Consider the following 25,445-nt stretch of genomic DNA (forward strand, 5'->3'; position numbering starts at 1 on the left):
CACGTTGCCTGATATTAATAGTTAAGTACCTACCTACTGAATAATTTGTAATTACGCTGGGATTAAATATTATTTTAAATAGGTATTTATTTAAATAACTATTTAAAGTTATTGTATTTTTATTACAATAACCCTGTAAATTAATTACATGATAAATCTTCCGCTAATTGCCTTATTAATCTCGCTAATTACAGGTTAAGGTATTTTGATATCATTATGATAAAAACTAGAAGATTTTGGTTAGGTAGATTTTGATTATTAGGTTGGTAGGTACATGAATCGTCTGGTGTTTTCTTTGGTATCAGAAAAATAAAATCAAATGAATTAAAACTACCGCGCGTAACTTTAGCTATATATTCTCGTCACCAAATCCAGTGTATGAATTTGGTAATGCCTTTAGGCAGGCCATGTTCGTCGTAGGTGCGAGGGTAGGGCGTTGGAGCCGAAAGGTCGTAGGCTGAGATGCACTTTGACTTTGCTAGGCTTGACACTGTTAAAACGAGACAGCGTTATATCGCTGGCATAAATCTGTCTCGTTTTAACTAAAACTTAAGTCTAAGCAAAGTCAAAGTGCGCTCTATAGATTTCAACCGTAGAGTGGATGCCGCATTAAAGTACCTTCTAATGCGCAGTGTGGCCTGTGGGGCGCCCTCCAGCATAATGGACCGACGATATTAGGTGGCTGGACGAGGACTGGATATGGTGACGTTCATTAAGGAGGGTCTATATCCACTAGTGGATGCCCACAGGTTAATGATGATATCTCTTCCGATAGTTAAAAGCTTACATGAATCCTGTAAGCGTCCATTATTGAACGTAGGCCTTTTCAAGAACGCACCACCCGCAACCTTCTTCAGGTCATTAGTCCAGCGGGCTGGAAGTTTACTCCAGAACGTTTGTCCCATCGGCCGTCGATTCTGCGACAGACGTGACCTGCCCACTGCCACTTCAGCTTGCTAATCCTGTGAGCTATGTCGGTTAATTTTGTTAGTTTATGATTTCTTGGTTGAAATTTTTATTCCTGACATTAGACAAAACAGGATTATTTACTTTGGTGAGGTATTCCAGGTTAGATCGCTTGTTCGTGCTGCTGGAGGCGGGCGCGGGTGTGGCCACGCGGCGCGCGGCGGCGCTGCAGCTGGGCGAGGTGCAGCGCGCGCACCCCGAGGAGCTGCACCGCCTGCTCGCGCGGCTCATGCAGCACCTGCGCGCTACCGCCTGGGAGACCAGGGTTGCCGCCACGCAGGTAACCAAACCTTAGGAAGATTCTTTTACTCGTCGTAACGACAAATTCCCGGTTTTCGGATTTTTCCTTTACTTGTGCTATAAGACCTGCCTACCTGCCAAATTTCATGATTCTAGGTCAATGGTAAGTATTTTATAGGTTTTCTTGACAGACACGACAGACAGACAACAAAGAGATCCTATAAGTTCCTTTTAGGTATGGAACCCTAAAAAAGAATAAAGCGATCTTGAAATACCAGAAAGTTGATCCTCAAATGAATTGTCTAAAGTTGTCTAGAATTGAATTAATTTTGTGTTAACTTTGTTATAGGCTGTGGAGGCGATCTTATCAAAAGTTCCGGAGTGGCATCCACCGCCCTTTGCTACCAAAGGTAATATACCATTTTATTATACTGACAACATCATCGTATGTACTAACTTTGCGAATGTTTAATTATTGTAATCGTACCCAAACCCTCATTAAATTGCCATTAAGTTTATTTTCTTTATCAGTGCATTGATAACACCAAGAACCAATTGATACGCTGAATCATTCAGCGATTCAGACGGAGCTATCAAGGTTGTGAGCAATATATTCGTTGCAAAATACATGTTATTGTTGTATAGAAGCAGGCGTTACTTTGCGGAAGTTTATCATATACTAGGAACCTAAAGCTTAATTCGCTTCAAACAAATCTGTGTGCTACAACATGCAGCATGTGATATGCAACGCCAACCCTCCCACTACTAAATAAGCTGGAAAAGCAAGCAATACACACCACCACACATATCTTCTAGAACACAACATACGCTTCACTCTGACACCGCAGCATTCCAAGGATACACGTACTCGTATATGTACAAAAAAAAAATTCAAAAGAAAAATAAAACCGACTTCAAAAACCAAAAACACTAAAAAGTACAAAATAATTTTTGTTTAGCTACTCGTGACTTCATACCTAGGTACATTACACGAGTAGCTAAACAAAAATTATTTTGTACTTTTTAGTGTTTTTGGTTTTTGAAGTCGGTTTTATTTTTCTTTTGAAAATTTTTTATTTCACAATTTTTAGTGGCCCCACTGTACTATAATATGCTATGCCCAGTTAAAACCCTACTGTTTACTAAGCTATTACACTGATCGCGAGCAATTTGCTCTTATCCATTGAGGAGTTCTGTTCTCCATCTCCGAAGATATTCATGAGGTCTTCACCAAATTTATATGGGACCACCTGCACAGTATACCCTTTCAAACAAAAAAAAATATTTCCAAATCGGTCCAGGGGTCTTTGAGTTATCGGGGAACATACATAAAAAAAAAAAGATCCCGACGAATTGAGAACCTGCTCCTTTTTTGGAAGTCGGTTAATAATTCTTCATCATCATTTGAAGCCATCGTGTTGTATGTTTACCTACTTATTTTTGTACTTCACGCCACAATCCCGCATTAAAGAAACCAGTCAAGTGCGTACTTGCACTGGAGGGTTCCCGTACAGTCGTACATAAAATAACAATTTTTAATTATTTTGCGATGAAATCACAAATTCACGGTTTTTGGATTTTTCCCGTTACTTGTGCTACCTACGTCCCAAACGTGATTCTAGGTCAACGGGAAGTACCCTATAGGTTTCTTGAAAGACACGACAGACAGACATCTACAACAAAGTGGTCATATAAGGATTCAGTTTTTCCTTTTGAGGTACGGAACCCTAAAAATGGGTCTATTAAGCTATTGCGGCGATTTAACTAAGTGGCAAGGTCGGGGAACAAAGACGCTATTTCAGATCTAGGTCGCTCTACTTCGAGACATTGAATAAATTTCGATGTGAGCTGTAGGTACGATTTTCCTGACAGGAAAATCTTTCAGCCTTTATTTTCAACTCAGGCGTTGAATTCATCCGCATTTAATGAATAACTTGTATAACGATTATGTGTGGTGGATTTTTCCATGAATGAAGGAACCTATTAAGGTGTTTCCACTGATGCGGAGTAAAAACACGTTTCGGCCAATCAGTTTATTGAGAGTTGACGTGATAAAACTATCATCACCATCACCTTTCAATAACCTGATTGGTCTATCGAACACGTCTTTGGAAACGCACCCTCAGGAAACCTGCATGCCTGAGAGTTCTCCGCTATCATGTTCACAAAGTGAAGAATGCTAACCGACAGTTCGCACTTGACCGAGCATCCCAACATGATAGACTAAAGCCTAAGCTCTTCTCATTTTGAGAGGAGCCCCTGCGCAGTAGTGGGCCGATTATTTATTAAATCATGGTGTGATGATGACTATATTATATACAGCAGATAACACTATACATCAGGGGATTTCATTATTTATCTTATTTGTCTATTATTATTTATAAAGGAACCCGTACCACTCGTGTGCCCGCACTCCCATCTGACCCGGATATCCTCAGTCCACCGATAATAATAATTACTTACGTATTTCTAAGCTTCAACCAATAATATTTAGGTATTTGTATCCTGTATAATGCACCTACTCATTCATGAATGAAACTGTATCCATACTATAATTTTCTAAATGCAAAAGTAACTCATTCTTATTGTATTTGTAACCTTTTCACACCTAAACTGCTGGATCGATTTAGACAAAATTGGGCTAGAAGATAGCTTACATTCTGAGGACAGACAAAATAACGTTACTTTACTATCCCATAAAATCAGAGTTTCCACGGCGGTGAAAATCAGATGACCCAGGCGCCACCTCTTTCACTCCATCACCTCCACCATCAGTTGTTTTAGAGCTATAAACATCTACACCATCTGGGTGCCTACTGCCTGGTGCACTTCGACTGCCCGTTGTGCCAGATCTTTTTTTCCACGCACATGCAAACCGTGGAACCAATTCCCTTCGGCGGTGTTCCCACTAGATTTCAACATGGGGTTATTCAAGGGACGGATCAACATATTCCTGAAAGGCCGGCAAAGCATTGGCCGTTTGTCTGATGTATACATCGATGGTCTGGTGCTGCAATTGTTCATGCAGGCGGTAATCACTCAATATCAGGTGACCCGCCTTGCTCGCTAAACAAACATGATAATAGGTATAGGTAATAAAATTCAGCCGCGTTTACGACTCTATTTTATTGCATAGTTTCAGCGCATTCATAAAATTTTTAATTTGTTATTCACTGAAATCTTATCGGTGGACTTTTATGCGAACTAAAATGCATGTTTGGTGAAGAATTTGCATCAAAATTTTCAAGGCCAGCAAAATGTAGCAAATTGCATCATATTTAAAACAATTCCGCGGCTAGGTTACACTTCATACGCGATCTCTATACCTACAATTTGTATTACGCCTATTATTCTATTATTTGTTGTTCTAGATCCATAACTAAGCCAGATATTGTTTTATCTCTCCATTATCTATGCCCTAAAACAATAAATATAGTAAAGTTACATTTATTTTGTAAGTTATGCAATATTTCAAAATGGTTAATTTTATTATTTATTGGCCTTTATTTTTAGACTTTCGTGGCAACTTCGTGGGTAAATAAACCATGCAAGAAACCACAAAATTACAAAACTCTACTTAATAATAATTTCAAATGTCTTTATATTGTTTTAAAATACTAATTAATTTGCAAAAAATTAACGTCATACCAAACGTTTATTTGTGTTGTTCACACATCACGCATCTCGCTCTTGAGTAGGTACGTCCCGCATAGCGTATGCTCGACTTGGGGCGACCATGAAGAGCACTCTTATGTTGCGGCTACATTAAAGTTAATATCAATGCCCGACAATGCCATAATTATTGTGATAATCAACGCGTTAAACTGAGTGGCAACGCCTGAACGGTTAATGCATTATGCCAATTGAATTGGGGTTAAAATCGTCTAACGCCAAACGGCAAAGTAAATGCCGTTCTAACAGTAAAGTAAATATCGTGGCTACATCAAAGTTTAACGGGTAACGCCGTTGAACATCACGTTGTTGGCCGTTAATGTGCCCGGGACATTACGCGATGTTCACTAAATTAGCATTAACGATGTCAGAATTGATTTAGGTGTACTTGTAAACAGCTTCAATCTAAATTGAGTCTTATTTGTTTGTGAGTAGAGGAGGAAGTAGAGCAAGATGACAACGGGCGGCTGCGGTGCGAGTCGTTTGATATAAAGCAGGTCCTGGAACACGGCGCGCATCTGATGGGCTCGGAAGGGCACGAGTATGACCTCGAGGAAGAAGCACTTGCAGCTATAGGTAAGACAATGGTAGAAAGCGACATTATTCCTGAGTGACATCCTTATCCTTACTAATATTATAAATGCGAAAGTGTGTCTGTCTGTCTGCTACGTTTTCACGGCCCAACCACTGAACCGATTTTAATGAAAGATACAGACTTGGGATACATCCCGGGGAAGGATATAGGCTACTTTTTACCCCGGAAAATCCAAGAGTTCCTACGGGATTAAAAAACCCAAATCCACGCGGGCGAAGCCGCGGGCATCCTCTAGTAGGCTATATTTTATTTTCAAAAAAGAAATAGCGATCCCTACGAAAACTGTAATAAGCTACCCGTACGAAGCCGTTGCAGGTCGCTAGTACTTAATATGTTTATAAAATTAATAAAAGCTATAACTTTTGTACCTACGACATTAAGTTATAAAAGTTTCACCGTGTAAATACCAATATGGTATGTACAGAGTTGATCCAGATAAAACAAACTGGATTTTAAACGCCTTTCTCTTGTAATATCAAACGTTAATTTGATACATTTACCGTATTTTATTGTGCAATTATTGAGATAAATGGAATGTTTCTGTAAAAAAAAATGAAAGCTTGCATAATCCACGAATATGGTTCATTGTAAATTAAGCCGAAACAATTTCACTGGTTTCTAAGTTTATTAAGAAATCTAAGGTCTGCATAATAAGGTAATGCATATGAAATTCAAATTCAAATATTTTTATTCAATTAGACTACCAAGAAGAACCAGCAAGAAACTCGCAGTTCCTTCAGTACTACTATCAGCTATCAGTATCTATCAGTTATTGCAATCCTAGTAACCCCTATGGCCCTATCTTTACTGTTGATAGCTTGTGTCCAGGTTGCATAAACATGTAAAATGGTATTATTTTGTTGGTAGATATGAAGGAGCGTTTGGTGAAGCAACGCCAGCAGCTGAACTCTCGGCTGGGGCTGGACGTGGCGGCATCGCTGGGCATGGACATGAGTGCGGTGTACTCCAATGATGATTTGTTACCCCTGAAGGCACCCACCAAATCCGAAGTTACTAGAGTGAGTTTACTATAACATCACAGTCCACTGTCCATTTGTTGGTTTTCTCCCTAGCGTTAAGGTTGTCTGGAAAAGATTGCTACTTAGGAATAAGACTGCCTTTTTCTACCTACACTAAGTTTTCGTTTTTGTATCCTGTCATTTGTGTTTTGTGGTGCAAAAAAGTATATGCTTGCATACGAAAACAGTTCCTCTAATAGTATTTTACAAGTTTAAATGGTGCCCTTTTCAGTAGTGTTATACAATCTCAACTGAATTGGCTGATCCAAAATTATTGCTTTCCTTGTATGTTGCGAAAAAGGATAACATTTCTGATAGACTTATTCTATATAAAAGATTTGTGTAGATACATTCGAACTAGAATCGTATCACCTAACTCCAAAATCATTTTTCGCCAGAGGCCAGTCCAAGAGTTGATGTCCAAAGGTCTCAGCTCGCGCGAGATGAACTTAGCGAAGCGCAAAGCGCGCGCTGCGTTCAGCAAGCAGAAGTCGCGCGACTGCGACGACGCGCCGCCCGCGCCCGCGCCGCTCACGCCGACCACGCCCAGCGCGCCGATACTGACGCCTCTCGAGCCGGAGAGGAAAAAGATCAAACTCGAGCCCGCTGAAGAGCTTCGTAAGATATTTACTACTTTTTTTATTATGCTTATTTTCCTGTTAAACATTTTTTTTGTGATGTAAGAAATAATTAGTGCTCTGCTACTACTCCCCAATTCCCGTTGTCTTTCCGCTTATACCTGTGTGACCAATGTACCTAATCTTCAGTTATTTTTCGGCTGTGGCCCATAACATGATAATATCATGTCATATAGAAAGGGTCCATATCACATGATATCATGTGATTGGGAATGAACGTGTTAATTCTAATGCGATGCTCCATGTCATCAGTTCAGAGCTTTCTAGTAGTTTAGCGTTACCTTTATCAATTTGTGCGCAGCGGACATCACGTGCGGAGGTTGCGCAGTACCGGGACGCGACGGACAGTGGGGCGAGGGTTCCCGCTGGCCGCTGGACGCGTGGTGCAGCGCGCTGCAAGCGCAACTCGTTAGCGCGGCGTGGGAGGCGCGGCACGGCGCTGCTAGTGCACTGAGGGAGCTGCTGCGATCACCTTTAGCAGCTTCCGCGGGGCATCGGGCCGGCATGACGCCGCAACAGGTACGTTAAACGTGTACGTAAGTACATACGTGGTGCCAGTATAAGAATAGTTTTAAGAAAAGGCGAGAGTTTTCTTAAATTAACTTGTTAGTGCGGCGTGATAAGCGCGTTGAGAGAGCTGTTCGATCACTTTTTGGCAGCTTTTGGCTGAACATCTGTTGATGACTGGCATGACGCTGCAACGTGTACGTTGAGCTGTGCATGCGTGCATGTAAACGTAAGTAAGTAAAGTAAAATATAGTAAGTGCTTGCAAAAGAGCAGTAGTGCCAGCGCACCTTGTGAGCGCAGCGTAGGAGGCGCGCTACGGGACACAAAATTAAAATCTTACTTTTGTTTTGTTCAGATGGAGGATGCACATCAAGAATGGTTAGAAGACATGGCACTGAGGCTGCTGTGTGTACTCGCTTTGGATAGATTCGGTGACTTCGTATCGGATCAGGTATACATTTATTTCTTTCTCGTAGATCATTGTCGTCTCCTGATTTTAGGTAATTCCACTATGATAATGTCGGTAAATATTTTTATAGGTAGTGGCTCCAGTTCGGGAGACGTGTGCGCAGACGCTGGGAGTGACGCTGGCGCAGATGCGCGCAGCGAGGGTCCGGCTGGTGGCGGAGCGCGTGGCCACGCTCGCGCGCCAGCCGCAGTGGGAGGCGCGGCACGGCGCGCTGCTCGCCTTCAAGTATTTGCTGGCAGCGAGACAGGTAATGAGCGTAACTCGACCAATTAATTTTTTTTTTGTGTGGAGGAGGAAAATCCTCATGGATACCGTCTGGCATGTGTGTATGTATGTATGTATGTATGTAGGTCACTGTGAAACACCTGCAGTGGAGTCTACAGACTAAAAACCTCCTGGTGCTATTTTTGCTACAAACAACATTGAGCTGCGCGGTGTGCTGTGCGATTGCAACAGCGCGATATACATGCGCACAAGTGCAAGTGAGATAGACGGAGACTGAGCGAGATGCAATGCGATGACGAGTGAGCCAGCACCTATCGCGTTATCCTTGCTATGTTTTAAACATTGCCTAGATATTGAATTTTGATAATCTGGCTTAGATTTTTTTGAGATACTGGCTTATTGTAGGAATCACTGAGAATTGTCTGTTTTGTTCCTCAGGAACTAGCAGTAGAATGCGGAGCCCTAGAATACTTAATGGCTGGTCTAGAAGACGGGGCCGAGGACGTATCAGGGGTTGCAGCAGGAGCCCTAGCGCCTGCTGCGGCGGCCTTAGCAGCGGCCAGACCTGAGCGACTCGCGCGACTGGCGGCGAGGCTGTGGCAACTGTTGCGTGACCAGGACGACCTGGCCACCCCGGCCAATGCATACATGGCACTTTTAGCTTCGTTAATGGCATTGCCTGCTGCTGCTACTAAGTTACAGTAAGTATTAAGTATTAGTGCTGATCGAGTTGGAGAGAATCGCGCGACTGGTGGGAAGTATTGGCAACTGTTGCGCGACCAGTAAGACCTCGCAAACCCCGGCTAACGCGCATATCTTAGCGTCACTAATGGGCCTAAGTCCTAAACCTATTGCAAAAATTAACAGATAAATAAACAGATTTTGGACTAACTTCCCGACGAGCTAGAAGCTTAAAATCTTAAACATAGATTGGAACTGGATGACAATGCAACTTCAACTATAAATTTTGAAATTGATTTGAAAATAACTTCCCAAAAAGTTAGATAGACTGGAACTAGATGGCTTTTTTTACCAACTTCTTATATTTAAAACTTTCTATGTACCCATATAATTACTTACATTTTTGTTGTTCCAGTCCCATCGATTTGACAGACGTTCTACCGAGACTATGGCCATACCTCGACCACTCGGCCAGCTCCGTACGAAAAGCAACTCTACAAACCCTACGCACCCTCACCAGACCGCTCATTACCTCAGAAATTAACGGCAAAACGAATACTAACAATAACATAGAATGTGAAAACAAGTGTAATTCGAAAGTGAATTGTAGTGAAAGTGAAAGTGAAGTGAAAAACAGTGAAAAGTGCAACGGTGAAGTGAGTCAGTACCTGATGTGGACGCCTGAGCTATTGCAAGAGGCGATGCGGCATATATACCAAAGGGTGCTTTTTGAGCATGTTCCTGAAATACAAGAGATTGCAGTTCAGGTGAGTTTATACTAATATTATAAATGCGAAAGTAACTGTCAGTCAGTTATCTTTTCATGCCTGAACCACTGCACTGATTTCGACAAAAAAAAAAAAAAACAGATAGCTTGCATCCAGAAAACGAGCATGCATCAATATAGAATGTTATTCATTGAACTGGGAATAGGATACTTTTGTCCTGGAAAATCAATTAACTTCCACTATATTTAAAAACTTACATCCATGTGAACATCAGATGGCTGATTTAAAACGGGTTCTACTTATATTCTGAATCTTTTATTTTTGATCAATAGCTTGCATAAGATTTTAATGATTACTGATCACGAATGATGCCAGTCATAATGCCAACACAAGAGAGCCTTACCATTCTGTCTCTCTTTTTTTTCCTTGGGGAGGAGAAACCCACCATTCGCCTTTTGTCCTTGTTTTCATAAACTCTATTTCTCCTGAAACATTGAAATCAGTGTTCTAGATTGCCTTTGTGTATTGTAGGTGTGGCAGAACTTGCTACGTCACGCGTCTCTGGGTACAATCCTGGTGGCGGCGTGTCCGATGCTGGCGCTGTGGCTGTGCCTCGCGATGCAGCCGGCGCGCTTGCCGCTGGACGCGTCGCTGCTGTTGAACCCGCCGCCACCGCCTGAACCAAAGGTAAATGCTTTGACGCAAATGCGGGCGTTTCCAGCCATATCCCTTCCAGGGTAACCCGTATCCATCTTAGATTTCATCATCACTTACCACCGGGTGAGATTGCAGTCAAGGGCTAACTTGTATCTGAATAAATAAATAAAACGTTCGAGTCCCGTCGCAGTGGCGTAAAATGATTAAAAATTACACTGTACCATTGACGTTCCCGAGAGACACGAGATAGACTTACTTGAATTGTCCGACTAATTGGACTGGACTGGACCGAACCATACCAGACTAGAGTGGACTTTATATATAATTATGATTCCACCGAAAAATATTTCGTTTTGATCAAATGTGGGGGACATTGCCTGAATTTTATGTTAAATCATAAGTTGTAAGGTTGCAGAGTATATTTTAGATTTTGGGTAAATTCAGAACTTTTACTACGTTTCTAAGCTACGTTAAAATCAAACCTTTTTTGACCTATGATTTGTGATTAAATCAAATTCATTACATTTTAAGAAACTTTTCGAACTCCATTTTCTTAAACCTGCGGGGACTATATCTGTTAACTAATTGTAAGTCAGCTGGAATCCGAGTGTTATCTTTCAATCAAATCAAAAGCACGAGTTTTCTAAGCAATCCAATTATTTGTTGATTTTGGTATTATTTTTCCTTTAGCACCCTATATTTGTATTGCAACACATGTGAAGTGTTATCCAAGTGATATGTCCATCAGGAGCGACGAACTCGCACCACTTCGGGCCCAAGCAGCACAGATAGCGAGGCGCGTCCGGGGCAGAAGTGGTACCTCGGCGGCAACGAGTCCCAGCCGGTGGCCTTGAGGGATGCGGCGGTCACGCGAGCGAGATGTCTTGCTGCGGAGATTTTAGGTAGGCTCCATCTATTAGGAGGCTTATTTTACGTACAGTACAACCAAATTAATAATGCGCATAGAAATCTTCGTCACTGTTCGGCAACGGTCGTATGATACACATGATATTGACTCCTATTTGTTTATAACAAGGTGCAAAATGCAAGTGCATTGTTTAGGGCTCTTACGATTCAATTATTCGGAATATCTGATCGGATCGGATCTGCATGCGCATTATTAATTTGGTTGTACTGTACTGTTAAGTTGGGGTGTCTCGGTGCTGATGAAGAACAAACACGAAGTCCGATAAACACCCCGTTTATTGAATGTCTGCTTACACTTTGAGTACTTGGATTATATTATTCGCGGAACGCTAGTTAGGGGTTAATTCGGGCCGGAGTCTTATCCCGTAGTCTTTCTCTGAGACCTGGCCTTACCAGGCAGCCAGGGCAGAGGTTACAGAGGATACAGTCGCAAAAAGAGAGCGACAGTGACCTCCCTTAGGTCGCAATATTTAGCTTCGTATTGGTACGCACTACGCAGATTTCCTTTTAAACTAAATGACATACATGGAAAAATATCGTATTCATATATCATAGTAAGTGATGATGCAGTCTTAGATGGAAGCGGGCTAATCTGGATGGGGTATGGCAATTTTTAGTCAAACTCAAAGTCAAAATCATTTATTCAAAGTAGGTACAATTGTACTCCTTTTGATGGTCGAAATTGTTAAACTTGTACGATACAGTGGTGATAATTAATTACGTTACTTAAAACTAAAGCTACGAGGGTTCCAAACGCGCCCAAGTCTGAGAAGAGCCCATACCCCTTTGGTTTCTACATGGCATCGTACTGGAACGCTTGCTGGCACGGTTTTGCCTATTTCCGTTCTTTTCCTATTGCTTAGCGTTGTTTTAATTGTTTCAGGTTATCTATCGTGTTATCTAGTCCAGCCGGCACCCGGCATTGAATACAAAGCAGAAGACGAAAGTCCTATCGATTGTTATGTTAAGGTAACCGCCCTCCCATATTGTCAATTTAACTATCTTCTTTCTGAGATATATAGAGCGCACTTTGACTTAGCTCCGACTTAAGATACTGTTAAAACGAGACAGCGTTATATCGCTGGCATAAATCTGTCTCGTTTTAACTGAAACTTAAGTCGGTAAGGAAAACTTGATTCTTTATGCAAGCGCCCTGCGTTTGTATGGAGAAGTGAGTAAGAAATGTACTAATGATTTTAAGCTTATTTCGTGGTTTAACGACATTTCATATTGTAGATATTGTGGTATGTAACTGTTATATACAGTATAGTAAGAAATGTACCCGTATCTTGCAGGTTATGGTAGTGTACTTGCGCTCCGGCAGCGCGCTGCAGCGCTTGGTGGCGGGGCTGGTGATATCGTCGTGGGCGCGCCACACCCTGCAGCACCGGCTCTTCCCGCCGCCCGTGCTCACTAACGGCGTTACTAATGAGGTATTTCACCCACATTATTAATCCTTATAGAAAGAAAGAAAAAAGAACGCTTATTTTGTGAGTTGTGCTACAGATCACTTTATACCTAAGGGTTGGTTAGGTTAGGTTAACCTCGCGCCTCCTCAAGCAAAAAAATCACCGGAATAAACTGTCATGTGTGGCACCACCAGAAGAAAACTTATGCTGAGCATATACAAGGCATACATGCACAAAAGCATTTCCTCCAATATTTTCATAAACCTATATCACCCAGACGCAGTCGCGGGCATTATCTATTTAGTTATGTTATTAGTTTAGTCTGGTGATGGATATAGGATACTTTTTCAATTGTAAAATAAAATAAATTTTGAAAACCTAAATCCAGGCGGACGAAGTCGCGGCCAACAGCTAGAATAATTATAAGTGAACCTATAAAGCTCTTCAATTACCAGGACGAGAGCAGTCTCCGGAAAGACGATACAGAGGAGCAGCAAATGGAGTTATTGTCCAAACTGGCACCGCCTCTACTCATCACCACTCTACATACATCACTGAACCAAACTTTATACTACGACGAAGTCGCCTTGAATTGTAATAGGTAAGATTGGATAAACTGTACACTACCACTTTTATAAGTTACGCAGAAATCTTATTTTTGCATGGTGCGAAAATATCTCGGCCAATCATAGCGCGCGTCGGTCCGGTATTGGTTGTTGCCTACGCGCCATATTTTGTACGTGCGAATCATGAACGACATAGCACGAGTCTGTTGTCCTTATGTTTAAAGTCTTAACGTCGAGCAATAAGGTCTGTATTTCATTGCTGTACATTCGGTTTTAGATTTTAACTTTTTCTTTCAGGATACTGCAAGAAGCTCGAGATCTGTTAGCCATGATGAAACATTACAAACTACCCATAGACAATGAGGAATTCAATAATATTATAAGGCTCGAACAGGTATTACATTATTATTCTTATTGTTTATTTCGTATACTATTGGGCATGAAATGAAATCCCCCCCCCTATTTTAAATTACTGATTCGACTAAAAAGTACGTGAAATGTTTATGACGTCACATCTTGTATTTCAAACCAACATCCTACTCTATGTTTCAAACAAGCTCCCGAAATAAGCAAGCGTTTTGGCGTTTTGTTTTTAAAAATCGCTGATTTCACTAGAAGGCTCCATCTCCATTATACGCTGAATGGTTCTGTACACGTTCGCACGTTCTGTGTCCGCGTTGCCCAATGCGTACACTTCACTTGCCCTACCAGCTTGGGAACAGCGTATGGAAAGTGTCACACGTTTCATGCACAGGTGTCCGCCATGACAGCGGTGACGCAGCCCCTGGTGGCGGCGATGAAAGCTAAACGCGTGGCGCCGTCGTTGGAGGAGCGTCGCGCCGCACTACATTCTGCGGTCGCTAACTGCGCGCTTGAACAAGCCACCTTGAATGTCTCGTAAGTCTAAAATAAAAGCTTTCGTCGTCTTAAGTATCTATGCTAATACTAATATTATAAATGCGAAAGTGTTTGTTTGTCCTCCCATTACGTCCTAACTGAGCAACCAATCAATTCGATTTTGAGTAAGTATAGAGATAGTTGAAAGGACGGAGAGTAACATAGGCTACTTTTTATCCCGGAAAATCAATGAGTTCCCGCAAGATTTTTAAAAACCTAAATCCACGAACGAAGGCGTGGGCATCAGCTAGTCATTCATAACTACGGCTCCAAACTTCTCAATACTCTTATACATTTGTGAATTACTAAACAACTCAACGTCAACTAATAAAACAAAATCTGACGAGTGAATTCTCGTAACTCCAGAGTCCAAGCAGCGTTAAGCAGTGCGGTGGCGCAACTAGCCGCTTTACCGGAACGACTCAACCCAGTAGTCCGGCCTCTGATGGAGAGCATCAAGAAGGAGGCTTCGGAGGAGCTGCAGCGAGGCTCGGCGAGGACGTTAGCTGCTCTACTCGCTCAACTCGTCCACCGGCAGCCCTGTCCCAACAACAAAGTTCTGGTCAACCTTAAAGCCTTCCTCAGGTATGTCTAAAATTGTAAAGATGTTTTAAGCACACGATTTTATTATTTTCAATTTAAATGCGAATAAAATAAATGAATGAAGTTTCTTGTTACAGCATAAAAATAAACTGAGGCGTAGTTGTATACCACTATGAGTAACTTAGATCATTTTTACCAACTTACCTACCATTCTAATGAATTACAACAATTTTCAATTTGATATCTTCAAGAGTGATTCATTCTCATAGGATGTCAATTTATACAGATTAGTAACATGGTATGATTTGTTACAGATGCGATCCCGAGTATACGCCGCGTATATCTCTTGAAAACGCTGAGGAAGCGAACGGTGATTCCGGCAGCGGCGGCGATAGCGGCACGGAGAGCAAAACTGAAACACTTTCTAGTCACGGACCCACTCGTAAGTATACTGGGTACTCCATTATCTATGCTTGTAGTGTGCTTGTAGTTTCTCTGCTCTACGTGATTAAATCACAAGTGAGGAGAACCAGAGTAGCCGACATAGAGATACAAGCTAAAGTGGCAATGGACAGAGCACACAGTTCGAAAAACCGAAAGACATCAAGAATCCCAGGTGCTGGAATGACTTGCACCGAAAAGTAGCTTTGGAAGTCCCCCCCCCCCCCCCCACTAGGTAGACAGACGATCTATCAAGCCACAAGTCAAGTCAAGAGTCGCAGGGAGCCCCTGGATTCGGGCGGCGCAAGACCGTGGCGTGTGGAAGTCAAGAGATCTATGTCCAGCCGTGGACGTCTATCAGTGTATAATGATGATGATGTAGGAGTTTTTACCATGCTGACTTAGTCTGTATCGTCCCCAGTGGATAAGTTCGACGGCATCATAACACTGCGCGAGCAACACCGCAGTGCGGAGCGAGTGGTGCCGCGCCGCGGGCGGCCGCCTGCCGCCCACACTCAGCAGCACAGCCACGGGGAGTTCAGCATCGACCAACTCTTCCCCAACGAAGACGAGGTAACATATTATTCCTCAGACCTGCTCCCACGTGCTTAAAAAGTTATTTTACGCGATATCTCACCAGCCCATGTAAAGTCAAAAGAAAATCTTACTATCCTCATACCATCACGCTTTCACACTACAATTATAAAGGCGAAAGTTTGTGTGTATGTTTGTTACTCTTTGTTTGTTACTCCGTACTGGACGGATTTGGCTGAAATTTGGAATGCAGATAGATTGCTGCATTAACACAGGCTACTTTTTGCTAATTTCTATCAACAGGCACGAAAGTTGTTGAGGATACAACGGCGAGGTGCGACAATGGCGTTAACTAGTCTGACGGAGTATTTTGGGGACAAACTGCCTGAAAAATTGCCCAAGCTGTGGGAGTTCATCACTGAACCTTTCGAAAAAGTTATGACTGATAGTGGTGAGTGTTGTTTAGTAACATATTTGTTTTAGCTCACAAACATGATTCAGGACTTAATGGGGTACATCTAAACACAAAAGCAAAAAGTCCACATACATAAAAGCTGACTGATCTATCAATGCACAACTTAAACTACTGGACTGATCGGATTGAAATTTGGCATGTAGAAATCTATTATGACGTAGATATCCACTGAGAAAGGCTTGTTGAAAAAGCAATCCTTAAAAAGGTCTTATAGGGGTTTGAAATTTGCGTAGTCCACGCGGACGTAGTCACGGGCATAAGCTAGTAAAGTATAAAAATTAGCATTTTGACTTGTTGAAAATTGGTGTAAATGCTTATCAAATCAAAATCCTGAAGTAATAACGCGATGTAACTGGTTCTTTTTTAGAGCTGGAATCTCTAGAAGAAGAAGCGGCAGAGGAACTAATATCTCGACTGCAAGTAGTGGAAGCAGTGGCGGGGGCGGTGGGCAAAGGGCTCTGGCCAAAGCTGCTTAATGGCGTGCGTGCGTGTGCGGCGCTCGCGCGGGCCAAGTATACGGCATTGCGGCACATGGCGGCGCGCGCTATGGCGGCTTTGGCTGCGCGGGAGCCGCATGCGGTTATGGATACGCTGGTTCACGAGGTGAGCACATTGATCTGAAATGAACATCCGTTTTGTCTGTTTGCTCGACTTTCTTACAGTTCGGTTACGTTGGATTTTTAAAGCAGTCACGGGGTTACGTTACGTCACGCAAATGTTCCTGGCCAAAACTGCCCAGTGGCACACGCGCATGCGCAGGCCATATGGCTACATTGCGGCACACGGCGGCGCTGGATTCTTAAACATCACTATCGTAGAACCCGGGGCGGTGAGCAAGGGTCTCTTGCCAAAAGTGCTGAATGGAGTGTGTGGCACTCACGCGGGCTAAACACACCGTTCCACGATGCGGGGCGGCGGGGGAGACGGGAGAATCTTCTAAAGCCATAATCTAACTCTGCAGGAAACAGTGAAGGGCCGAGGTTCTTGGATTCACGCTCTAAGAACAAAAATAGAAACTGTATGATCACGTCCAGTACGATAAATTTTGTGATTTATTATTAATACTAATCTTTTTACAGTTAATCGAGGCATTGTCTGAGATGCGGAACGACCGCGTGCGTTGCGGCGCGGCGGAGTCGCTGGTGCGCGTGGTGGACTGCTTGCAGCTACAACTTGTGCCCTATATCGTTCTGCTCGTCGTGCCTCTTTTAGGTATTCGTTTACTTTATTCCGCTGGCTCCTAATGTTTTCAAAGTTAAATCCTTTATTCAAAGTATAGTTCGCGATAGGTCGACATGACAATCAGGGTATGAGGTGAGGTGTGGACGCCCCGTTTACTATGTTGACCTGTGGCGAAATTTTACCATTTTGACCTGTCCCAAAATTACCATGTTGACCGGTCGCAAAATTACCATGTCGACCTGTCGCGAATTTTAGATACCATTGTACACTTTTTGATTGTCAATTGTTATATTTGTAAGATAATGATGTACTTAATGGTGATAATTGATTACAAAAACTATGAAGGTTCCTAACGCACTCAGATCTGAGAAGAGCCCACAAAAATCCCAGCCGAATTTTACCGAGCAATGAGTATTATCATCGTCATATTTATCTCCGCCGCCGAAAATTTTCACTGTACAAAAGTTATACCATATTCAAAAGAAGAGTGGGAATAGGCACCTTCTAGGCAGGCGCGCCTCATCTTGGGATGCATCATCTTCTGTTTAGTGTGATTGCAGTCAAGCGCAAGCCTATATAATTAAAAAAAAATTGAAATTTTGTCAGGACGCATGAGTGACCACAACGAATCCGTCCGCATGATGTCGACGCGATGTTTCGCGACTCTCATACAATTGATGCCTTTGGACGGAGCGGTGCCCGAGCCCGCCGGCCTCTCCCAGGAGATGCGGGAGAGGAAGCTGAGGGACAAGCACTTCTTGGAGCAACTCTTCAACCCAAAGTCCATTAAAGACTACAAGATCCCCATACCAGTGTCTGCGGAACTAAGGAGCTACCAGCAGGTGAGTTTAAGGACTATAGCGTGCGATATTATAAGTAGGAGCATAAGGAGAAATAGTGGGCTTTCCCAGGAGTGTCGGACAGGAAACTAAGGGACAAACACTAAGGGTCAGTATTTCTATTGCCGCTATAACAACAAATACTAAAAAATTCAAAATGGCGTATTTTTTTTTTAAAGTACGTGGTAATCTTGTTCGCTGGTACGGAACCTTTGGTAGCGACTCCGACTCGCACTTGTCCGGTTGTTTGGGGTTATAAATTGTAATATTGTTGCATCCTTTACAGGCGGGTGTGAACTGGCTTCGGTTTCTAAACGAATACAAACTTCATGGGGTATTATGCGATGACATGGGTCTGGGCAAAACGCTGCAATCCATCGTGGTAGTGGCAGGCTCGCACCACGAGCGGAAACTGCGAGGCGACCCCGCTATGCCTTCTCTCGTCGTGTGCCCTCCAACGCTCACTGGTAAGCCCATAAGAACCACTACCCATTTTACAAATGCGAAAGTGTGTTGGTTTATTGAAACTATTTTTTTTTAGAGAGAGGTTTTACGTCTTAAAACTGTTGTATTGCATACAATTTATCAAAAAATTAATTTCTTTTTCAGGTCATTGGGTATTTGAAGTGAACAAATTCATACCCACCAAATTCCTCAAACCCCTCCAATACGTGGGTCCGCCCGCAGAAAGAGAAAGACTGCGCTCTCACGTACACTTCTACAACCTCATCGTAGCTTCGTACGACATCGTGCGGAAGGACATAGACTACTTTAGCAGTATCAAGTGGAACTACTGCGTGTTGGACGAAGGCCACGTCATAAAGAACGGGAAGACCAAAGCCTTCAAGGCCATCAAGCAGATTGTTGCTAACCATCGATTGATACTCTCGGGGACGCCCATTCAAGTGAGTAGCCGGAACTTCTGTTAGGTACTGAGTCTTCCTCGTAATTATCTACCGATCGCCGTCCACTGCTAGACATTACACCCCCCCCCAAATACCCCCCAATGCGTGGGTCTGCCCGCAGATCCCAAGGACATAGACACTTTTTGTACCGAAAAATAAAACAGAGCAACATTTTGGGACTGCGGTTAAACTCTATTCTCCAAAATTAACAGAACAACGTCCTGGAGCTGTGGTCGCTGTTCGACTTCCTGATGCCAGGACTGCTGGGTACCGAGCGGCAGTTCACTGCGCGATACTCGAGGCCCATCTTAGCCGCGCGAGACCCGCGCGCTCCGCCTCACCACCTTCAGGCCGGGGCTCTGGCTTGCGAAGCCCTGCATCGACAGGTAACTCATGCTGTTGACGTAACTATGCGAAGAAGTCTGATATATAATACTTGTAGTGTACATAATGGCCAAAAATTTTTTTTTGATTTAGTTATTTTGAAGTCAAGACACTGTATCCACAAAACAATTTTCATATTTTGGATTTTTTCGTTTCGTAAGCATGTAAATACGGTTGTAGGAAATTATTGGCACGGTTGAAGGGCATTTTGGTCAATTTATTAACTAAAAACGATTCTTATACAATCATAATTATGTTTCATATACCTATTATTTAAGTACTTGTATGTATCTATTATATCTGTTAAGTCTGTTGTAATATAAAGTTTACCTGTTATACTATATAAATGTTGTGGACGCTAGTTATTGATATACATATCGGTCATGTAATAGTTTGTAAGTTAGTATATATAAAATGTTAAATATGTATATTGTTAGCGTTCCTTGATAAATAAAATAAAATAAATAAAAATAATCCGGGAAAAAACGGATTGACTTTTATGTCTACGACCTTAGTTTGCTGTATGTTTTTTTATTTTAAGGTGCTTCCATTTCTCCTGCGTCGCGTGAAAGAGGATGTATTACGCGAGTTGCCGCCAAAGATCACACAGGACTACTACTGCGACCTCAGCCCTCTACAGCGGCGCCTCTACGAGCACTTCTCTCGCGAACACATGCCGCAGGACCTCGAGTCTTCCCGGACCCATGTGTTCCAGGTAAATATATCTAGTCTAATTTAAAATTATAGTATGTATTTATAGTTTGTAGATTTATATCGAGAATTATTTGTATAGGATATATCTGAAATTATACATAAGTAACAGCTCTTGATATAAAGCCGTTTTATGATAGGTCTAGAGGTCTAAAAACAGTGAATTCGGTAGCCCCCCAAATAGTCAGAATATGTAGAATGTATTAAAAATAATTTAGTGTTCTGTTTCAAAAGTAGTTTTCAATGAAACCTCACAAGCGAAATGTATTTAAGCAAAACAAAATTTTCTTTTGATTTATCTTTGGATTGCTATCTCAATTCTCATTGACTGAGAAGTGAGAATGTATCTGTGTTTGCGCAAGAGTTTGTAAAAGAAAGAAAGAAAATGTCTATTGATAAACCGTACCACATGATATTACTTAACCATTACATTACGTTATCCAGTACAGGTATGACTACACTATAATATTATCTTCTGCGTCTCCATTGTGTCTTAGCGTCTGTGACAGTGTGGTCAAGAAAGCAGTCCTATATTTTTTTAATGATTTGTTTAAAATGGTTATGTCTTTTCAGGCTCTGCATTATTTACAAAACGTTTGCAACCATCCTAAACTGGTGTTAGTACCGGAGCACCCGGAGGCGATGCGCGTCGCCAAGCAGCTGGCCTCTCAGAGCTCTTCCCTGGACGACATCGAACACGGCGCCAAACTGCCTGCGCTCAAGTAAGATTGATAGATAGACAAATAGATAAATCCTTTTTTTTCACACAAAACGAATGAAATGCTTTTCCGTCCGGCTTCGTACAAGATAATATAACGCTTTTATGTGCAACACTGCAAGTTAATAACGGACAGCGCCATCTATATGTGACTTAGTAAACTATTTTTTTTTTGTGACAAATTCACGTTTTTAGGATTCCTTTCCTTTATTTGTGCTACCTACTGCCAAATTTCTTTGCTCTAGGTCAACGGGAAGTGCTTAGGTTATAGGTTTTGATTCCCTTTTCTTGACACTACAGACAAACAACGAAATGATCCTTTCTGGGTTCCTTTTGAGGTACGGAACCCTAAAAAAAAGAGTGTCTTGTTTAGCGAAATATCAACGACCCTGTAGCGATGTCTAGTGAATGCGTTGTAAGTTACTTCGTCGGTTGTACAATTATTATTCGTATGAACCATCGATGTATATGGATTAGCCTTTCCCATACAATTCCGTCCGCAAAAATACGCTTGAATCTTACGTCATCGTCATTGACAAAGTCAAGAGACTGTTGCAAATTCTCTTGACTTTTTGAGCGCGTTTTTTTATCTTCGAAGGGCCCATCCATATACATCGATGGTATGAACTTCTGTGTCTCATAGTTCTGTATGTGATGACCCGCGTCTACACATTTGTTTGTTCCCAGAATAGCAATTAATTTGTTGTTTTTACTCAGACAATTACTACTCGACTGCGGCATTGGCACATCGGCAACAGTCGGCGACTCCGCTGCAGTGGTCTCCCAGCACCGAGCGTTAATCTTCTGTCAGCTCAAGAAGATGTTGGATATAGTAGAGAAGGACCTGTTGCAGAAGCACTTGCCGTCAGTCACGTACTTGCGGCTGGACGGCAGCGTGCCGCCGCATCAGCGCCACGCGATAGTGACGCGCTTCAACACCGACGTGTCCATTGACGTGCTGCTGCTCACCACTGCTGTGAGTATACCTGCTGTGAAGGACTGCTTCAGCGGCAATTGACGTCCGTCACGTATTTGCGGCTAGTCGGCAGCGTGCCGTATTATATGCGGCAAACTTCGTTTCGAAGAAGGCACGCGATGATGATGATATAAAAGCGGGGCATAGCTGGCGAATATCGGGAAATAAGCCGACTTATCAACTAAATACGGGCAGACGCCATTCGCAACCAATCGTGACAATTTCCTCTTGTTTTCCGGGCACTGGAGAATTCTGTGCTGTCGAGATTTCGAAATTTGTATTAATACACAACCTTGTTTATTTCCAGGTGGGTGGTCTAGGGCTGAACCTGACGGGCGCAGACACGGTGATCTTCGTAGAGCACGACTGGAACCCCATGAAGGATCTGCAAGCCATGGACCGCGCGCATCGCATCGGACAGAAGCGAGTCGTCAACGTCTACCGTCTCATCACCAGGGATACTCTGGAGGAGAAGATTATGGGGTGAGTTGATCTAAATCATCTTACCGTGTAGCCACAATGTGGCCGGGCCTAATGATTAGTTTATGAATAACTAAACGCATTTATATACCTTAGTGTACTCGATAGAAATGATTTTAACCGACGCTGGATCAATTCTGCAGCTTCAAAAATAAATATTGAATGAAAATTTTCTTTCCAGACTACAAAAATTCAAGCTAATGACGGCAAACACGGTGATTAGCAGTGAAAATGCGGCCATGGAGACCATGGGCACAGACCAGCTTCTCGACCTGTTCCAAACGTCAGCCTCGGCCGGACCCTCCACGTCGCACCAGCAACCCCCCAAACCCGCGATAAGCAACCTCCCAGACTTGTGGGACGATAAGCAGTACGAGGAGGAATACGATATGAGCACGTTTGTCAAGAGCCTTAAGAAAATGAAAGCTTAGGTTGAAATCTATAGAGTGCACTTTGACTTAGTCAATATTAAAACGAGACAACGTTATATCGCTGGATCTATGCCATCTCGTTTTAACTGAAACTTAAATCTGAGTGATCTTACTTAAGTCAAATCTTATATCTTTCCGACAGGACAGGGAATCAGCTTATTACCAACCACAATTTTTTTTTTGTTAGAATACATGTGTTCTAATTGTGTTCCATTTTTTTTTAGAAGTATAAAATAGTATATTGTGTACTTGATTTAATTCGGATTTTGCACTACATTGTATTCGAAATATTTACATTAAAATTCATGATAATTTTCGAATATTTTTCTCTCATTTTGTGCCGAAAATATCTTTCCAAGTGTCACATATTTGTCATCCCCGGTAGGTATATTACCTAATGTTTGTAGATGTACAATTATTAATATTTTAGTGTGTAAGTGAAATGGCCAGTGAGGCGAAACATGTTACAACTACCACTTTTATAAGTTACACCGATCTAAATAAATAAATAATAAACGTTTATTTCAGACGTTTCCTTCCATAGATTTTTAGTATTCATCCATAGATGTACCTGCGCAGAAATCTTATTTTTGAATGGCGTGAAAATATCGGCCAATCATAGCGCGTGTCCGCCCGCTATTGGTTGTTGCCAATGCGCCATTTTGTACGAATAATGAGTGAGATAGCATCAGTTTCTGTTGTTATGTTTAAAACCTTAACGTCAAGCAGTAAGGTCTGTATTTTATTGGTTTTAGTCGGCGTTAGGTTGCGTTTTTCCGCGCAAAAGAATTTTGCCGATGCGACTTATAAAAGTGGTAGTAATGTAATGTAGTAAAGTGATCGCAAAACGAGTAGACCAATCTGAAGTTGTTGCATGGCGGTTTACGCAGATCATAGACAAAGGAATAAATCACAAAAACCCGGCTGATGTTTTTTTTTTTTAATAATGTGCAGTCATTTGCCTGTTTCGATTGGGCTCCCTTTTTTGTGCGCACTTACCTTATAGAAGCAAAATATAAAATACTTTAATTTATCTGTAATCCTTTGATTTTAAACGCGAATTCGAAACTTAAAGTTTTGACATATTAATAAGTGTTTTTTTTTTCATTAAAAAAATTAAAAAAAACAATAGCTATGTTAACCTTGTTGGCATATCCGCAGCGCGCGGCGCGAACGCAAAATAAAAAAATCACTGTTAAATGTGTTTTTTTTTTTTTCTGTTGGCTACGAGTAAACATGTAATAGATATTAATTGAATGTTCAGGCTTTATTTAGTAGAGGCTTATAACACTGTGATGGAGCAATAAAAGAAACTTTCTTCAAAGTAATATATTTTCACTTTTTTTTTAACATAATTGTAAGGAATATAAGTCTTTCAAAAGGTCAATTAATGTTTGGATAGTAATGATCTTGAATTTTATATATAAATGTAGTGTCTAATTCTATTGTACACAAATCTCCGAATTGACTAAGTTAAATCTAGTGCCATCATTTTCAGCAGGAAGCATTATGAAAGGGATAGGAATAGATTTAAACTTATCATTTCAGTTTGAGATTCTGTGCAACAGAGTTAGACTTTTTTGTTTATAAATGCTTTAGAATCTACAGAAAACGCTTTAGAAGAGTTGCCTTACAAATTATACCTGTAAAAAAATAAAACAATTCTGCAAATTATATACTTACAGTTATAATTTACGTCTAAAAAAATTGTTATTATAGTGTACAGGAAACATATGATGAAATCATTTTTTTATTTATTAAATATCTATGAACACTAAGCTTAAAGAAAAAATAGTTAAAACAATAAAGCTACGAAGCAAACCTAATACGTTTTAATATACGTAGTACCTTTAAAATTATTATTAATCTTTACATTATAACGTGTTACGAACGTTGAAAAAGTTGAGTAGCGCTTTGTGGCTTTAACCTGCCAATTTAAAGATTGTGTTCATCAGAATTAGCCACATTGGTACACATTCTGAGCGCAATTAAAAAGAGTATTTGCATCTTTTTTTTACCAATACAATAAGAAGGGGTCAGACAAATTTAATATAAAACTGTCAAACTTTATGACCTTAGGTGCCAGTCTTGACATAGTATTTAAGCACTTAAAATTTAGACATCAGGCTCGGAACTATCTCCTAATTAAAGTTAGGTTTGACAATTCTAAATTAAAGTAGATTTGTCTGTCCTTTTCTTATTAAATTAGTAAGAAAGAAGAAGCGAATGCTTTAAAAAGTTGGGCTCAGAATCAGGCTTCCGTCGCGACTTACTTGCTTTATTATCTTCTTTTGATTTATGACTATTACCAGTGTATAACGCACTATGCCAGTCTCAAGTAATTTGTAAGAATTGAAAACATGTTTGTGATTGGTTGATTTCTGTCTCTGTCATTTGTATGGGATCACGTAACAGAGAGCGTCATATTAACTTCTTTCCGTGGATAGAGTACAGATGTAGGAGTCGCGATGAATAGGTTTTCTTAGTGCGTTGTGTATTCTACTCAGCTATTTCAATTTACAGTTTCAAAAAATGTGTACTGTAGGTATTTATAATATAATAACTAAGCTCCTAGAAGTATAATTAAACTAGGACAAAACTCAATTCATTTAACTTACATCCTTATTTA

The 25,445-nt window shown here is 41.4% G+C and overlaps 1 protein-coding gene across 3 annotated transcripts in view; it reads left to right on the top strand.

Moving 5' to 3' along the window:
* Positions 1-23,276, top strand: part of LOC123871818 (TATA-binding protein-associated factor 172) — a 30,834-nt gene extending 7,558 nt beyond the window's left edge. For 2 of the 3 annotated variants that reach the window (XM_045915798.1, XM_045915797.1), the window contains exons 3-34: positions 1,069-1,246; positions 1,556-1,616; positions 5,314-5,454; positions 6,341-6,492; positions 6,891-7,110; positions 7,432-7,649; positions 7,994-8,089; positions 8,178-8,354; positions 8,771-9,033; positions 9,429-9,780; positions 10,273-10,428; positions 11,147-11,300; positions 12,209-12,294; positions 12,621-12,758; positions 13,190-13,335; positions 13,598-13,694; positions 14,055-14,197; positions 14,564-14,782; positions 15,055-15,182; positions 15,603-15,754; positions 16,019-16,166; positions 16,558-16,793; positions 17,270-17,402; positions 17,979-18,214; positions 18,498-18,678; positions 18,821-19,116; positions 19,329-19,502; positions 20,042-20,215; positions 20,785-20,933; positions 21,647-21,905; positions 22,213-22,388; positions 22,567-23,276. In XM_045915798.1, the coding sequence (XP_045771754.1) occupies positions 1,069-1,246; positions 1,556-1,616; positions 5,314-5,454; positions 6,341-6,492; positions 6,891-7,110; positions 7,432-7,649; positions 7,994-8,089; positions 8,178-8,354; positions 8,771-9,033; positions 9,429-9,780; positions 10,273-10,428; positions 11,147-11,300; positions 12,209-12,294; positions 12,621-12,758; positions 13,190-13,335; positions 13,598-13,694; positions 14,055-14,197; positions 14,564-14,782; positions 15,055-15,182; positions 15,603-15,754; positions 16,019-16,166; positions 16,558-16,793; positions 17,270-17,402; positions 17,979-18,214; positions 18,498-18,678; positions 18,821-19,116; positions 19,329-19,502; positions 20,042-20,215; positions 20,785-20,933; positions 21,647-21,905; positions 22,213-22,388; positions 22,567-22,816 (5,689 nt within the window). In that variant the 3' untranslated portion in view covers positions 22,817-23,276. Of the gene's footprint in view, positions 1-1,059; positions 1,247-1,555; positions 1,617-5,313; positions 5,455-6,340; positions 6,493-6,890; positions 7,111-7,431; positions 7,650-7,993; positions 8,090-8,177; positions 8,355-8,770; positions 9,034-9,428; positions 9,781-10,272; positions 10,429-11,146; positions 11,301-12,208; positions 12,295-12,620; positions 12,759-13,189; positions 13,336-13,597; positions 13,695-14,054; positions 14,198-14,563; positions 14,783-15,054; positions 15,183-15,602; positions 15,755-16,018; positions 16,167-16,557; positions 16,794-17,269; positions 17,403-17,978; positions 18,215-18,497; positions 18,679-18,820; positions 19,117-19,328; positions 19,503-20,041; positions 20,216-20,784; positions 20,934-21,646; positions 21,906-22,212; positions 22,389-22,566 lie in introns of all 3 variants that reach the window. The other variant, XM_045915799.1, reaches the window with a different exon arrangement.
* Positions 23,277-25,445: the final 2,169 nt, after the last annotated feature.

This window comes from Maniola jurtina, chromosome 14 (assembly GCF_905333055.1).
Source record: "Maniola jurtina chromosome 14, ilManJurt1.1, whole genome shotgun sequence".
Classification (NCBI taxonomy): domain Eukaryota; kingdom Metazoa; phylum Arthropoda; class Insecta; order Lepidoptera; family Nymphalidae; genus Maniola; species Maniola jurtina.